Raw genomic sequence first — 17,330 nt, forward strand, 5'->3', positions numbered from 1 at the left:
TCCCACGGTCTAACGGCACCGCTCCCGGGGTGCGCGGCCCGCGACTCAGGCTGCCTCTCCCAACCTGACAAGTGTGCGTCCTTCCCACAAAATGCCACCAGTTCCCTAAGTCACGCTGGGCCCCGGGGAGCTGATTTGAAATCGGTGTTCAGAAGACCGAGCCCGGCTGGACGCAGCCGGCCTCCGGCTGAGAGCGGAGGGGAAGCGTTCCTTACTCTCCGAGGATCCCGCGGGCTCGTGGCGTGTGGGACGCTTTTCATCGCTTTCAGTTCCCGTTTCCTTCGCCCCGACTACCTACTTGGTCGCAGCCAAAGCCCGGAGCGTGGGATCCGGGCCCGGAGGAACGGGACGGCGAACGCGAGCGGCGCCGCGGCCAGGAGCCCGCCGCACCGGGCATGCTCAGTGGCGCGGCCGGCTGGGTGGCCCGCGAGCTGCACCCGGATCTGCTCCGCGGCGGCGACGTGAGCGCGCAGGGGGGCGGCGGCCTCGCCTCGTCTCTCTCTTTGCGCCTGGGTCGGGTGGGTGACGCCGAGAGCCAGAGAGATGTCGGATTTCGACAGTAACCCGTTTGCCGACCCGGATCTCAACAATCCCTTCAAGGTGAGCTTCGGCCCCAGCATCTCCTGCCGCCGCGACGCGTCGTTGTTTGTGAAAACGGACGAGTTCCTTCGCGCCCACTGCGCTTGCCCCTCGGCTCCCCTTAGCAGCCCAGAGAGGGGCGCGGGGCCGCCGTCCCCCATTTGGGGTCGCGTCCCGGCCCCGTGTCACTCGTTTGCGTTTTGGGGCTTGGGAGTGGAACCTCCTCAGCTTGTGCCCGGCCGCCCTTCCACACGTCCCCGACTGGTGAGGGTCGTGCCTGCAGCCGGGACTGGGCCCGCGCGTCCGGAGGGGTCCTGGCCCGCCTGTCAGGAGTGAAAGCCGAGGGCAGGTAGAGTCGCCCCTTGCCAGGCAAGTGTGGCTGGCAGGGCCGGGAGGCGGCGGAGGGGGGCCCGCCCTGGGGTGGGGTTGTCATGGGGACCCGAGGTGGCGGCGGCGGAGAGCTGCGTGGGGTGATGGCAGAGGTGTGGAGGAGGAGAGAGGTGAGGGCACCGAGTATGCTGCAATTAAAAAAAAAAAAAGGTTATGTTTTTATTTTTTAAACTTGTGTTGCACCCAAATACCACCAGTGGCGCTGCCATCCCCCCTCTTCCTGTTAGGCTGAGGTTGAGGGTATTGATACCAAAGCAAAACTTAAAAATAAACATACCTAGAAAACAATAGTGCACGTGGACGACCTCTTCCCTACCCAACTGCTTCTAGCAAGGTAAACGATGGGATGTTTTCCAAGCTCCTAGTGCGTCACCGGTTCTCTGGGCTATATGAGGATACCATTTCCTACTTGAGCTGCTTTTCTTCTTGGAGTCGACCTTATCAACCCTGGCTTCGGAAGGGCTTGGCACAGAATCCTGCAAAGGAAGGCGGCTGAGATATTCATCGTCTGCGTTTAAATGAATGCAACATCTAAATAACTCTCTCTTTGAAAGTATTCTGGATTTCCTAATGAGTGTAACTGTTAGCACGTGTAATTTGTTTCCAACTGTTGGTTGAAGTTGTTTCTCAATCCCCCCGGCCGTGTGCAGTAGTAACTTTAATTTGCAGTCACACAGAATAAAACAGGAACTCTAATTTGTGGTCACACAAGTGTCACTTCTGGCTTGTTGAGTTTACATCTTTTTACTCCTGGTTTTATCTTTCATTAAGAATCCTGGAAGAGGAAAAATATTTCTGCTCTGATTATTAAATGCCTGATAATTCCAAGGAGGATTTTAATGAAATGACCCTGATTATTATTGACAACTCGACTCACTTTGTAGCAGTGTAGAATTAAACTCAGTCACTGTTTCATTGTCCCTAATGTCACTTAAGAAAATTCAGTACAACTGGCCTGTACCTTTCAGTGACATGGTTGCATTTTAAGACTTTTTTTTTTTCCTGTCAGTTTTGTTTCAATTAGTATTGGACTTGCTTCCATGTTGTGGAAAATCAGGTAATTCTTAAATGGTAGACTTTCTAAAGAGACCGTTCATAAATTGTTAAATGGGTGTTATTTTAAAATATTTTGAAGATAAAACATCAAGAACCTTTTAGCCTTTCCTAATTCAGATAATTCACTGACGCTGTTTATTCAGCATCTGACGATTTGGCAGTGTATTTTCTACTTGGTCATTCCATTTCATGTTTCATTTCATATTAACTGGCTCTCTTGTTAGGGCAAAACATTGTCTTCATCTTAGCCCAGACTGTCCTTTTGTGACATTTAATATTGCCATGACACTTTTCCTCTTCTGACATTCATAAAGTTGCTGTAGTAATTCTAAACCCAGGAGTTGTTTTAAATATTCATTGTGGCATAACGTTATAAATCTTTTTTGTTCTTTTATAAGTGGATGTACTCAGGACAGTGATTATTCAAGTTTGTAAAATGCATCAGGGACAGATCATTGAGGTCTCAAGTAGACTTGGTTGTACACATATGTCTGCTTATGATCTTTCTCTGTTTTTGGTGACTGTTATAGCACTGTCATTGTATCTGACCCTTTATTTTTCTGTTTATGTTCACTTGCTCCTCCTCTCAAAGTGTACTTTTATATCTGTATTTTGTCTTTTTACTTTTGCTTATATTTGTGTAAAAGTGATTTTTGAAATAACATTTCTGATACTCTACTTAAATCTGAAATGTTTCTGGACTCATTTGAGTTACTTTATGATCATTTTTCTTTTTTTTCTTTTTCTTTTTTTTGAGACGGAGTCTTGCACTGTTGCCCCGGCTGGAGTGCAATGGCATCATCTCGGCTCACCGCAACCTCTGCCTCTCGGGTTCAAGTGCTTCTCCTGCCTCAGCCTCCCTAGTAGCTGGGATTACAGGTGCCGGCCACCACGCCCGGCTAATTTTTTGTATTTTTAGTAGAGACGGGGTTTCATTGTGTTGGCCAGGCTGGTCTTGAACTCCTGACCTCGTGATCCACCTGCCTCGGCCTCCCAAAGTGCTGGTATTATGGGCGTGAGCCACTGCGTCCGGCAGATCGTTTTTCTTTCTTTTTTTTTTTTTTTTGTGACGGGAGTGTCGCTCTGTCGCCCAGGTTGGAGTGCAGTGGCACGATCTCTGCTCACTGCAAGCTCCGCCTTCTGGACTCACGCCATTCTCCTGCCTCAGCCTCCCAAGTAGCTGGGACTACAGGCCCCTGCCACCACCGGCTAATTTTTTGTATTTTTAGTAGAGACGGGGTTTCACCGTGTTAGCCAGGATGGTCTCGATCTCCTGACCTCGTGATCTGCCCGCCTTGGCCTTCCAAAGTGCTGAGATTACAGGCGTGAACCACCGGGCCCGACCCATTTTTCAAATCTGTTTTTATTTGCAGTATTTGAAGATAAAGCTCTTATTTTCAAGTATATGATATTTTTCGCATTTGGTAACTATGCTAATTTCTTTTTCATTAAATCCTATTTGTTTTCCATTGCCTTTTTCATTTTTTAACATTTCTTTTCCTTCACTTTTATGTTAGGAATACTTTTGCAAGCATCTTCGTTTGAGCCATATCATGAAAGTAGTTTGAGTCTATTCTCCTTATATAGTATAACCATAGTGGTTTACTTGATTTTATTGGTTCTTGTAAGGCTATTTGCTGGATTCAGTTCATTTTTTTTTGTTGAGCCCCTGCTTTGTATTCTAGTGGTTTTGCTAGGCTTAGTGAATGGTTTTATGAAATTTGAATGGCTTTCATTGCGCATCAAGAAACTTGGAATAACTGGAAATCTGTAGTGATCCAAAAGAAAATAGATGATTAATTATATAGAAGTTTCTGAGGATCCACTCTTGAGCTGTTAAAATGGGGTTTTAAAGCTATAGAGGGAAAAATATTTTCTGTATAGTCAACATGTAATTATTGAAGAATTGCTGTATGTCCTTTGTTTTCTGTTGAGTTTATTCGTTCAACAAATACTGAAGAAATGTCTCTTTCCTTATGGCTATTAGTCTAACAGTGAGACAAATATGCTTGGAAAATGAATAAAAGGGGAGAGTTTAATAACCAGCAGAGGTCAGCAATATAGGCTCTTACAAGTCAGCATAAGAGTGTATGGTTAAGTGCTGGAACAAGTGCAGTTTGTTCATAGGAGGGAGAAATTAGTAAGTGGTCAGAAAATCTTCATGCTTTATGCTTTTGCATATTAACATGATAATTGAATAAGATGGTTTATTATGGAAGTAACATTTAAATTAATTTTTAAAATATGTAGAGAATTAGAATTTCACAGCTGGGGGGGCAAATTCTTAAAATATATTCAGTCAGATCTCATAGATTAAAAAACAAAGCCCACAGAGGCACACTTGCTCATTGTCTTATGCCCATGTGTAGGTAGTATAGAATTGGCATTAGAACTTAGGTCTCCTGATTTCTAGTCCATTGCTGGTGACACTGTATGCGCTCCCTGGTTGCATTTTGATACCAAATTCTTGTTTTGTATTTGGAGGTTAGAGTTGAGGGGAGGCAGCAGAGGATAGGATTAAAAAATTTTGGCTCAAGAATTTGAAAAGATCTGGGCTTGATCCTGGCTTTGTCACTAACTGGTTGTGAGACCTTGGAAAGTTACTTAACCTCTTTCAGACTCAGTTTACTCATCGCGTGTTCTCACTCATAGGTGGGAATTGAACAATGAGAACACTTGGACACAGGGTGGGGAACATCACACACCAGGGTCTGTCGTGGGGTGGGGGGAGGGGAGAAGGACAGGAGATATACCTAATGTAAATGACGAGTTAATGGGTGCAGCACACCAACATGGGACATGTATACATATGTAACAAACCTGTACGTTGTGCACATGTACCCTAGAAGTATTAAAAAAAAAAAAAGACTCAGTTTACTATTTTGTAAAATAGGGTAATAGTACATTCTTTATAGGATTGTAAATAGGATTAGATGAACATACATTTAGCATATAGTAAGAGCTTAATGTATAGTGGTTTTAATTAGGTACTAATATTTAGTATTAATAGTAATTTAAGAAATTCTGTGTAATGGCCGGGCGCAGTGGCTCACGTCTGTAATCCCAGCACTTTGGGAGGCTGAGGCGGGCAAATCACGAGGTCAGGAGTTCGAGACCAGCCTGGCCAACATGGTGAAACCCCGTCTCTACCAAAAATACAAAAAATTAGCTGGGCGTGGTGGCGGGCACCTGTAATCCCAGCTACTTGGGAGGCTGAGGCAGGAGAATTGCTTGAACCTGGGAGGTGGAGGTTGCAGTGAGCTGAGATGGCACCACTGCACTCCAGCCTGGGCGACAGTGCGAGACTCATCTCAAAAAAAAAAAAAGGTTCTCTTTAATAATCTCTGTATGCTTAGCTATGAATTTAGTGAAATTTATGTTACTTTTGGATCTTGTGGAGTGCTGGTAGTAGCTGTTTGACTGATCATAGTCAAGGAATCAAAGCTAAAAATAATTAAGTGCTTTGCCTACCTCAACCTGCTAGACTAGACCAAGGTTGTCTGAATTCTGGTGCTTTTTCACAACACATAGTTCCTCCCTAATAAAATATCTCCATGTTAAAATTGAGCATAGTGTCCATTTTGTTTTGGCCTCAAAAATTAATTTTAGTCTATTGAATTTTTTTTAGAAATGGCCTAAAATTCAGCATTCTCACTTATGTTGTCTTTTAAGTTACAGTAATCTAGTGGCATTGTAAGAGTTGAAATTGAAAATTGAAAATGACCCATAATTTAAGTGTGTTATTCATTTGTCTTAGTCTGTTTGGGCTGCTATAACAAAATATAGTACCTCACAGTGAGTAATTTATAAACAACAGAAATTTATTGCCCAGAACTCTGGAGGCTAGGAAGTCCAAGATCAAGGTCCCAGCAGATTCAGTGTATGGTGAAGGCCTCTTCCTCATTGATGGCATCTTCTTTGTGTCCTCACATGGCAGAAGGGGATGGCAGCTCTTTGGAGCCCTTTTCTTTTTTTTTTGAGACGGAGTCTTGCTCTGTCGCCCAGGCTGGAGTGCAGTGGTGCCATCTCGGTTCACTGCAACCTCCGTCTCCTGGGTTCAAGCGATTCCCCTGCTTCAGCCTCCGGAGTAGCTGGGACTACAGGCATGCACCACCACGCCAGGCTAATTTTTTGTATTTTAGTAGAGACAGGGTTTCGCCATGTTGACCAGGATGATCTCGATTTCTTGCCCTCGTGATCTGCCCGCCTTGGCCTTCCAAAGTGCTGGGATTACAGGTGTGAGCTACTGCGCCCAGCCTTTTTTTTTTTTTTTGAGATGGAGTCTCTCACTCTGTTGCCTAGGCTGGAGTGCGGTGGCGCGATTTTGGCTCACTGCAACCTCCACCTGCAGCAATTCTCGTGCCTCAGCTTCCTGAGTTGCTGGGATTATAGGTGCATGCCACCATGCCCAGCTAATTTTTGTATTTTTAGTAGAGACGGAGTTTCGCTATGTTGGCCAGGCTGGCCTTGAACTCTTGGCCTCAAGTGATCCACCTGCCTCAGCCCTCCAGAGTGCTGGGATTACAGGTGTGTGCCACCACACTTGGCCTCTGGGTCCTTTTTTAAATAGGGATATTAATCCCATTCTTGAGAGCAGAGCCCTGCTGACCTAGTCACCTCACAAAGTCTTCACCTTCTGATACCATCACGTTGGTGATAGGTTTCAGCATGTGATTTTCAAGGAAACAAACATTCAGACCTTAGTTTTCATTTTGTAACATCAAGAATGTTATCCATCTTACTACATTTACATTGACAATGATACTTACAAGTTGATTTCACTCCTCCCTTATCTGTTTAAAATTTTGAGGCTGGGCATGATGGCTCATGCTTGTAATCCCAGTGCTTTGGGAAGCCAAGGCAGGAGGATTACTTGAACCCAAGAGTTTGAGACCAGCCTGGGCAACATAGTGAGACTCCCATCTCTACTAAAATTTAAAAGTTAGCTGGGTGGTGGTGGTGCACACCTGTATTCTAAGCTACTTGGGAGGCTGAGGTGGGAGGGTAACAGAGTGAGACCCTGTCTCAAAAAAAAAAAAACCCAAAAAACCCAAAAAAACAAACAAACAAAAAGATCTAAAATTTTGAGTTTGGAGATTGGATAGCACTAGGAAAGTATTCTGAGGATTTCCTTTGTGATTGTCACACTTTGAAAACTGTCTTTTAACATTAATCTGGAACATAGTGGTTGTAGTTTGTGGGCCTGTGTTATTTTACGTTCATGTCAACTGCATGAATTCCTGCTCATTTTTCCTCACGTTAATATTTTTAAAAAGCACATATTGAGCTGCTGTTATATTTCATCAACTTAAGATGCCATCCTTTGTAAGATGCACCATTATCTTATTTACCACTGTCTCAGTTATCTGTTGCTATGTAACAATCCCAAAATATAATGGCTTAAAATAACAATTATTTGCTCACGATTCTGTTATTTGCGCTAGACTTAGCTGGGCAGGTTTTTTCTTTTTTTTAATGTTCTTTTTTGGAGTCACTAAAGTGGCTTCAGTCACCTGGTTTATGGTTTCAGATATCCTTACTCAAGTGCCTGCTGGTTACCTGGAGATGTCAGTGGGCACAGCAATTGGCTGTCTTTCATGTAGTCTCTCTACTAGTAATAAATGGGCTTTGTGCATAGTAGCAGCAGTGCTCCCAGAGGGCAAGAGCTGAAACTACAAGGCTTCTTGAGTCATATGCCACTTCTGCTGTATTCTGTTGGTCAAAACAAGGCACAAGTTCAGCCTAGATTTTAAAAGGAGTGGCAAGCAATAGGCTCCACTTCTTGACTGGAGACAGACCTATGAACTGAAGATACACCTAGTATAAAATGGCGAGGTAGTCATAGGATAACTTCACTAGACACTCCCATTCAAATAGGGAAAGAGTGGGGGGCGTGTAGCACCTGCTGATCCATAGCAGTTCTGAAATCTAGCCAGGCACGTGTTGTTAGGGTCCCCTACCTTGGGGACAATGAATGTTTCTTGATTAGGGTCCAGTTCTGCTACCTGGTATTGGTTCCTTCACCTGTTATTTTCTTCTGCTTTTGGCTCCACTCTCTGAGAGGTCCTTTATTTATTTTTTTCTATAAGAATGAGCCCTGTTGGCAGCTGAGTAGCGTTTTTGGCCTGCTTCTTGCCCATTGAAAATTGGGAGCCCAGAAGTTTCTATTAATTTTGAACTGTTTCTTTAGTCCAGGCTGTCACAACTCTCAACAGTTTCTTTTTAATCTTACCAGAGTTCAAACCATGCCTTAAAAATCACATTTGTCATTCTTTTTGAGACAACCTTCATTTAGGGTGAAGTGTCTGTTGCCATGGTCGATATTCTTCAGATGTTTAGAAAACTTTTTGTCTAGGTTGAGCATCTCATATGGCCAGTGGAAGGCTGCTGCCATAGGAGGCTGCTGTGCCACGTGACAAAACTAAGATTTGAACACAGTTTTATTTTGGCCCTGTAGCTTTACAGTCATATGAGATGATGGTGATTATGAAAATTTTGAAAGTAAACTGTTCTTGTGCTGATATTACCAAAAGTTTTTTTTTGGAATACGATTAATATTTAATAGTGATAAATGCAGATCCAAATAATTTACTGGTTGTTTCCTTAATATGAACCACCAGTGTGATATAGTTGCTGAAGAATATATATTGGCTTGGTGAAATTAGTGATCAGTTCCTTAAAATTAATAATCCTATAGTATTCTGTTCTGGTCTAATAGCTGGGTATTGTTCTCAATTGCAAATGCATATTTAAAGAGTGGTTTGAAAATACTAGGATATGCCCAAAGAGGACAGTCAGAATGGTCATGGGACTGGAATCAAGTTCTAGGAAGAACAGTTTAAGTTTCAATTACTCAGTGGTTTTAGTCTACAGAGGGCTAAAGGGAAATAGGAGAGCTCCCATCAGATACTTAAAGGGTTCTTAGTTAAGTGAATAAACTTGTTATTTGTTGCTTTAGAAAAAGAATCTAAGGTTAACTGGCAAAGTTTACTTGAAGGTAAAGGTAAATTTTGTCCAAACAGACCTTTAAAAATCTGCTACCACGGCCTGACAATGCTCTTTTGGTAGGGCATTCTCCAGCACTTGCAGAAATTCAAGCAGAAGTTGGATAACCTACAGAGATGCTAAAATAGTGATTTTTGTTTAGAGTTTTTTTCTGCTTTGAAACTTTTGTTATATTTTTGTACCTGTATGGACCACATTGTGATTGCATACAGACATACCTCAGAGATATTGCAGGTTTGGTTCCAGATCACCTTAATAAAGTAAATATTGCAATAAAGCAAGTCATGTGAATTTTTTGTTTCCCAGTGCACGTAAAAGTTATGTTTATAGTATACTGTAGTGTATTAAGTGTGCAATAACATGTCTAAAAAGTGTACATACCTTAATTTGACAATACTTTAATGCTAAAAAATGCTAATGATCATCAGAACTTTCAGCGACTTAATAATCTTTTTGTTGGTAGAGGGTCTTTCCTCATTGTTGATGGTTGCTGACTGATCAGGGTGGTGGTTGCTGAAGGGTAGCTGTGGCAGTTTCTTAAAATAAGACAGTGATGGAGTTTGCCACATTAGTGGGCTCTTCCTTTCATGGAAGATTTATCTGTAGCATGCTGTGCTGTTTGATAGCATTTTACCCACAACAGAACTTCTTTCAAAGTTGAAGTCAGTCCTCTCAAACCCTGCCACTGCTTTATCAACTAATTTTATGTGCTGTTGTCAATTGTTTGCTGTCATTTCAACAATATTCACAAGCATCTTCACCAGGAGTAGATTTCATCTCAAGAAAACACTTTCTTTGCTTATCTATAAGAAGCAACTCCTTATCTGTTTAATTTTAATCATGAGATTGCAGCAATTTAGTCACATCTTCAGACTCCACTTCTACTTCTAGTTCTTTCAGTGTTTCTACCACATCTGCAGTTACTTCCACCACTGAAATCTTGAACCCTTCTAAGTCATCCCTGAGGGTTTGCATCACCTTCTTTCAAACTCCTATTAATGTTGACATTTTGACCTCCTCCCATGAATCATGAATGTTCTTAATGACATCTGGAATAGTGAATCCTTTCCAGAAGATTTTTGATTGACTTTTAACAGGTCCATCAGAGGAATCACTATCTATGGTAGCCATAGCCTTAGGAAATTTCTTTCTTAAATACTAATACTTGAAAGTTGAAACGACTCCTTGATCTGTGGGTTGCAGAATGGATGTTGTGTTAGCATGCCTGAAAACAATAGGAGATAATCTCCTTGTACATTTCCATCAGTACTCTTGGGTGGCCAGGTGCCTTGTCATTGAGCAGTAATATTTTGAAAGGCATCTTTTTTTCTGAGCAGTAGGTCTCAACAGTGGGCTTAAAATATTCAGTATACCATGCGGCAAAAGGATGTGCTGTCATCCAAGCTTTGTAGTTCCATTTCTAGAGCACAGGCAAAGTAGATTTAACATAATTCTTAAGGGCCCTAGGGTTTTTGGAGTGGTACATGAACGTTGGCTTCAACTTAAAGTCACTAGCTGCATTTTCCCCTAACAAGAGAGTCAGCCTGTCCTTGGAAGCTTTGAAGCCAGGCATTGACGTCCTTCCTCTAACTCAGAAAGTCCTGGATGACATCTTCTTCCAATATAAGACTGTTTCACCTCCTTTTGAAAATCAGTTTTTTAGGCTGGGCGTGTTGGCTCACGCCTGTAATCCCAGCACTTTGGGAGGTCAAGGCAGGTGGTTCACCTGAGGTCAGGAGTTTGAGACCAGCCTGGCTAAGGTGGTGAAACCCTGTCTCTACTAAAAATACAAAATTAGCTGGGTGTCGTGGCATGTGCTTGTAGTCCCAGCTACTTGGGAGACTGTGCAGGAGAATTGCTTGAACCAGCGAGGTGGAGGTTGCCATGAGCCGACATCGTGCCACTGCATCTTGCACTTCTATGTTATGGAGACAGCTTCTTTCCTTAAACCTCATAACCAACCTCTGCTGGCTTCCACCTCTTCTTCTGCAGCTTCCTCACCTCTCTGAGCTTTCATAGAGTTGAAGAGAGTTAGGGCCTTGGTCTGGATTAGGCTTTGGTTTAGGGGAATTTTGTGGCTAATCTTCTATCCAAACTGCTCAACCTTGCTTCATACTACAAGAAGGCTATTTTGTTTTCTTATCATTTGTGTGTTCACTGGAGTAGCACTTTTAATTTCCTTCAAGAACTTTTCTTTTGCATTCACAACTCTTTGGCCCAAAGAAGCCTAGCTTTGGCCTATCTTGGCTTTCAACTTGTCTTCCTTACTGAACTTAATCATTTCTACATTTTGATTTTAAAGTGAGAGATGCATGACTCTTCCTTTCACTCGAACACTTCGAGGCCATTGTAGGGTTGTTAACCAGCCTAATTTCAATATTGTAATGTCTCAGGGAATAGGGAGACCCAAGGAGAGGGACAGAGATGGGAACAGCTGGTTGGTGGAATAGTCAGGACACACAATTTTTTTTTTTTTTGAGACAGAGTCTCTCTCTGTCTCTAAGGCTGGAGTGCAGTGACATGATCTTGGCTCGCTGCAACCTCCACCTCGCAGATTCAAGCGAGTTTCCTGCCTTAGCCTCCCGAGTAGCTGGAACTATAGGCGTGCACCACTGCACCTGGTTACTTTTTGTATTTTTAGTAGAGACGGGGTTTCACCATGTTGGCCAGGCTGGTCTCCAGCTCCTGACCTCAGGTGATCTGCCTGCCTTGGCCTCCCAAAGTGCTGGGATTACAAGCGTGAGCCATTGTGCCCGGCTAGGACACACAACGTTTATCAAGTAAGTTTGCACTGTTATGGACATGGTTTGTGGCACCCCAAGACAATTACAGTAGTAACATCAAGTATCACTGATCACAGATCACCATAGCAGACATAATGATAATGAAAAAGTTTGCAATATTGCGAATATTACCGTAGTGTGACACTAGAGATGTGAAGTGAGCACATGCTGTTGGGAAAATGGTGCTGCGAGACTTGCTTGATGCAGGTTTGCCACAAACCTTCAATTTATTTTTTTAAAAAAGGCAATATCTGTGAAGTACAGTGAAACTAGGTATTCCTGCATTTTCTCTGTTCTAATATATCGACTGTATTGGATATTGGAATTAAGTATGATCAGTTCAGCTAGAGAGGATGCTTTATGTTCAGAGACCAGCTATGCTCTGAGCCTCAGCTTCTGCTGAGGGAACAGCCTTCATGGTAGCTTACACATTTGTGATCATGTCCTCTAGGGTGTGACTTTTGCCACCCTGGCCTCAGCTGACTGATCTTAACAAAGGTACTTGTCCAAAGCAGTGGAATAGCAGTTATCTCACTAGGCTTTTGAAGGCCATTTTCAAGAATTCTTGTCCCTCATTAGAGCTGTTTTTTAACTAGAAGGTATGTGCCATGTCATGAAGAATTTCAATCTCTGTGAAACCTGGCATTCTTCTTTCTGTATATATCTTTAAAATATTCTCCTGCTCCCAGCATTTGGGGTGACCTGAGTGAGTCTGTCTGTTGCAACCAGAATTGCTAAACAGTAAGTGTAAAGTAACATTTTCTTGCCAAAACTGTGATAGAGTTAAGCCTGTATTTAGACCTACAGTTTTTGGTGGTGTAGTGGAGTAATACACTTGCAAATATTGTAAGATGTTTTTAAATCACAAGGGAGAATTTTCCAACTTTCAATGGGTGTGGGATATAAAAGGTGACATGGAGTTTGGTTAGATTTAACCTTGTAACAAGTGTCCGACTTGTTCCTACTGAGGCAGTCTGTAATGTCCTGCAGCTTTTGACTTCATATGTGTAGACTGGTGTTGAAAACCCTGTTCTCCTTTCTGTGCAGAAGGCTTGCAGATCTATACCCAGAGAGCAATCCAGTAATCCCCTTCTCCTTGGCATTTGGCTTTGGGTGCTTTTCAGAATTAGTAATGTTACTTTATCCGTTGCTGGACACCTAAGTTGTTTCTATTTTTTGGCTATTACAGATAATGTGTCTATAAACATTCCTGTACAAGTGTTTTGTTTGATCACCTGTTTTAAATTCTTTTGGGGATATATACCTATAAGTGGAATTGCCTAGTCATATGGTAACTCTGGAGGAGCTTCCAGACCCTTTTCCAAAGTGACTGTACCATTTTATATTCCTGCTAGCAGTGTATGAGTATGTAGATTTCTCTACATCTTCGTTAACACTTGCTATTACCTGTTTTTTATTCTAGTCATCCTAGTGGGGGTGAAGGGGTGTCTTGTGGTTTTGATTTGCAGTCTGCTGATAACTAATGATGTTGAGAATCTTCTCATTTACTTATTGGCATTTGCATATTTTCTTTGATGTCTGTTCAGATCCTTTGGCTATTCTTAGATTGGGTTGTCTTTTTTATTATTGAGTTATAAGAGTTTTTATATATCCTGGATACATACCTTTATCAGGTATGTGATTTGTGACTTTTTTTTCCCATTTTCTGGGTTGTCTTTTTACTTTCTTGATAACATCTTTTGAAGCACAAAAGCTTTTAATTTTGTTAAGTCCAAATTACCTGTTTTTTGTTGTTGGTGTTTTAGTGTCACATCTAAGAATCCTTTGCCAAATCTGAGGTAAAGAAGGTTTATCCCTATGTTTTCTTCAAAGAGTTTTATAGTTTTAGCTCTTGAATTTAGGTCTATGATTCATTTTGAGTTAATTTTTGTATTTGGTATGACGTAAGGTCAACTTTATTGTTTTGCATGTGGTTATAATGGTTGTTCCAGCACCATTTGTTGAAAAGATTGTTCATTCCCCATTGAATGATCTTGGCACACTTGTCAAAAATCTCAGTATTCTTAATCTGTGTTCTTGCAAAGGAGATGAAATATTTTATCTGAAAAAGCCCTCATATTTCATGCAAAAATGCCTTGCAAAATACCTGGTAGTCACCAGGTTTTCTGAGTATATATTAACTTGTCCGGCTTCTAAAATTGCCAGAGCTACTTTTGCAACTGCTTCTAAGTCTTGCATACTTTAATGCTTAAAAACAAATTTAATAGCAGGTTTTACACTTGGTTTTAGAATGTAATTATGACACATTGTCAATATTACCAACTTGATACATTTCCTTTTTTAAAAAAATAAACGCTTCCTTAAAAGAAATACTTCCATTTATTTTACAGAATACAGTTGAATTAAATAATACATTTTTGCATTTAAGCAGAAACACTGGAACCCCTTAAACTCTTAAAGCAAAGGATATATGTATAGTGTAAAGCGTTTTATGCATTTTGAGTATTGCTGAAATCAAATTAGGAAGGAGGGATTTGTGATAGTTATACATTGATAATTATAACATGATTGATAGTAGAAGAAAACACAAAACATTTGAATGCAAATAATTTAGTATATATAGCTATTAAAGATGTTTGCTTCTCAAACACAGTGAAAACAATGCATATTGTAGAAGCATTCTGTACATAGCAAATACTGTAAGTTCCCACTTTTTTCAAGAGAAATAAGCTGTGGCCGTGTTGTATACATGATAATGGCAGCCATTTAATCCATGGAAATCCTCTAATGGTGGTTAGAATTCTCATATGATAATTTGGGATATATGGAGAGCACTGTCAAGTGAAAGTGGTAGGTAATGGGAAAAGAGCATCAGGAGTATTGGCCAGTCATGGCCAGGAGTTGGTAAACTAGGTGTAATTTTACCACCATTTGGCACCTTTTCTTATAAACAAATTCGAAATGGTGGTTAAGCTTCCCAGGCCAGTGCTTAGAATTGTAGTATGTAGCACCAAACCCAAGCATTCTCTACAGTAATGTACCCAAAGAGGGGGAAGGTTCATTTGTGATATCAGGGATTCATCCCCTGCTAGCCTCCCATGACATTGAAAAGTAATCATAACCTTAAAAACTAATAGCTCAGATATATAAAAAAAATTAGATGTCTTTTTCAAAAATCTCCAAGCAAGTGCATAACTCTCCAACATTTGTATGAAATCTACATCACAAGGTGATTTGTCATAACAATAAAAGGAGTTCTTACTGTTATCCTCACTTCAAGTCATGATATATAATAGCTTCTAAAATCCCTGAGCTTGGTAAGGCAACTAGTAATTTGCATGTCTTGTTTTTGTTTCTATTTATGTTAATACCAAAAAGTGTGAAAGTTAATAAAAAATTAGAGCATGCTTTAGAAAATGCAGGCAACTTGGGGTAAAATAAATAATAATTACGTGTTGCAACAAAAGATAATCTTGCATTATTATTTATTTTCTTTATCTGTTATTTAAAAAGATTCCCATCTTTTTTCTGATTCAAAAGGAAAACTTCTGGAACTATTAATATAAGAAACATAACAACAACAATAACTAAATACTGAAGTTAGAAAAATTAATTTGCCTATGGTCACGTAGCTAGGAGGCAGAGAAGCAAACCTTAAGCAGTGTGGTTCCAGAGCCCACCTTCTTACCTTCTCCCCTCTGCTAGTGGAATACAAACCTCTGCAAATTTCACTTACTCCTTCTACTTATCTCCCTGACACCAGGCTAAGAACACAGAAATGTTTGCTTGCAGTATGTATAGTTTATAAAACTTTTTCTTATGAACTCAGCTCTAAGTGGTGGTGAAGTTCCCCTGAGATTCAGCTATAAACATTTCCATTAAAAATGTTTATATTAAATAGAAAAAGCGTGTATTACTACTTTCAAGCTTTGGGAATACATTAATTTGCATTTTTGCAATATGCTACTTACCTTAGGCTTGCTACATCCGATATAAAACCACAGAGACTGACTAACTCAACCTAAAACAAGCATCCCTAGCTGTAGGAAAGTTGCTATGTAGGAAAGTTGCCACATGGGGATAAAATTACACCTCTATTTTTTAAATCTTTCTTAAGGATTTACTATCCATGTAAGACATGTTTATAGTCGCTAAATATTCAGTTCTTTGCCCTACTGACTGCTTTAAGATGTAATTTGGTTTCTTGCCACTGCTCTATCTTTAGGCATATTATCTTTTTTTGACTATAGTTCAGTCAAAACATGTTTTCATGTAGTTCCTATAGCTCAGATATGGTACTACAAAATAGAGTGTGAAATTTGGACTAGCAGGACTGCCTTTACCTCTGTGGTATCTGATAGCATTTGGTATCTAATTCTTTGCCAGTGGACCATCTAATTTCTGTTATTTTGGTTAGTGACTTTGATTGGACCTAATGGTGTAATTTGAAAAACAAACAAAACATATTCTCAGTCTTTATCAACCATTATATTTAAAATGGAGAGCTTGCCAGTTTAATAGGTCTTTATGGTTATTTAAAATTTTATATAATTACTGTGACTGCATTGGAGATTAAAGTGGACCAAACTCAATTGTCTCCAAGAAATTGTTATCATTGAAGATGGAGTAAGAGTAGGTTATTTAGTAACGTATATGAAACTCCCAAAAATCAGATGCTGTGATAGTCACTTGGGATACAAGATAAAGAGAAGTTTCTGATGTCAAATAATCCACACTTTAGTTGGGAGATATAATGTGTGATAAATGCTTTGATGCTAATAAAACAAGAATAGCATGTTCTTCATATTGCAGAAACAGAACTTCCTGAGAAGATGAGGCCTGAACTATCTTGCCTCAGTTCCCCTAAATGCAGAATCTGAGGCAGAAGGCATATGTGTTGTTATACTTCACTTCTCTCATTTTATAGGTAGGGAAATTCGGACATAGAAGTTAATTTTTCTAAGTTTACTCAAGAATGACAGGACTTGGACTAAAATTGTTTCATGGAATTGCTTCAATAAGGGTAAGGATAATGTGAGAAATAATTTCTCATAGCAATTGCTTAAAAGTGCTGCTGGCAATATAAAATGAAACAAAAAAAGGACCAGACCTCTCAATGTCATTTTGGCTGTAAGCTAAGAAACTAGAATTTCTTGCTTTCTATATTATTTAGGTTCATTACATATATTATTAATTATCTGCAGGAAATTTTTACCAAATTATATTCACAAATTATGTTTGTTTCCAAAGAATTCTTTCTCTAGAATCTATAGAGTGTACTCGATAATCAAACAGATGCCTACTTAGGTGGTAAGTTGGCTTGGGCATGATTGCTTTAGTTAAGTTTCTAATTTACTAAGGACTGATGTGGGTCTATAAACATAAGTGAGTCTCTTTTAGATTTGAGTAAGACTGTTATGACCCTTGCCGTGGTATGAATTTTTCAAAATCACGATGTATTGAATAATTCCTAGTGATTATTAAGCACATATCACAGTTATAAAAGTTTCGCTAAATACACTGTTGTCTTAGAGTCTTGTTGAGAGATTTTTATGG

The 17,330-nt window shown here is 40.4% G+C and overlaps 1 protein-coding gene across 1 annotated transcript in view; it reads left to right on the forward strand.

The window, feature by feature from the left end:
* The first annotated feature begins 387 nt into the window (after window positions 1–387).
* Window positions 388–17,330, forward strand: part of SCAMP1 (secretory carrier membrane protein 1) — a 115,327-nt gene continuing 98,384 nt past the window's right edge. The window contains 1 exon segment of the mRNA NM_001134112.1: window positions 388–600. Within this exon segment, the coding sequence (NP_001127584.1) occupies window positions 544–600 (57 nt within the window). The 5' untranslated portion in view covers window positions 388–543.

This window comes from Pongo abelii, chromosome 4 (genome assembly GCF_028885655.2).
Source record: "Pongo abelii isolate AG06213 chromosome 4, NHGRI_mPonAbe1-v2.0_pri, whole genome shotgun sequence".
In the NCBI taxonomy this organism is placed as follows: Eukaryota; Metazoa; Chordata; class Mammalia; order Primates; family Hominidae; genus Pongo; species Pongo abelii.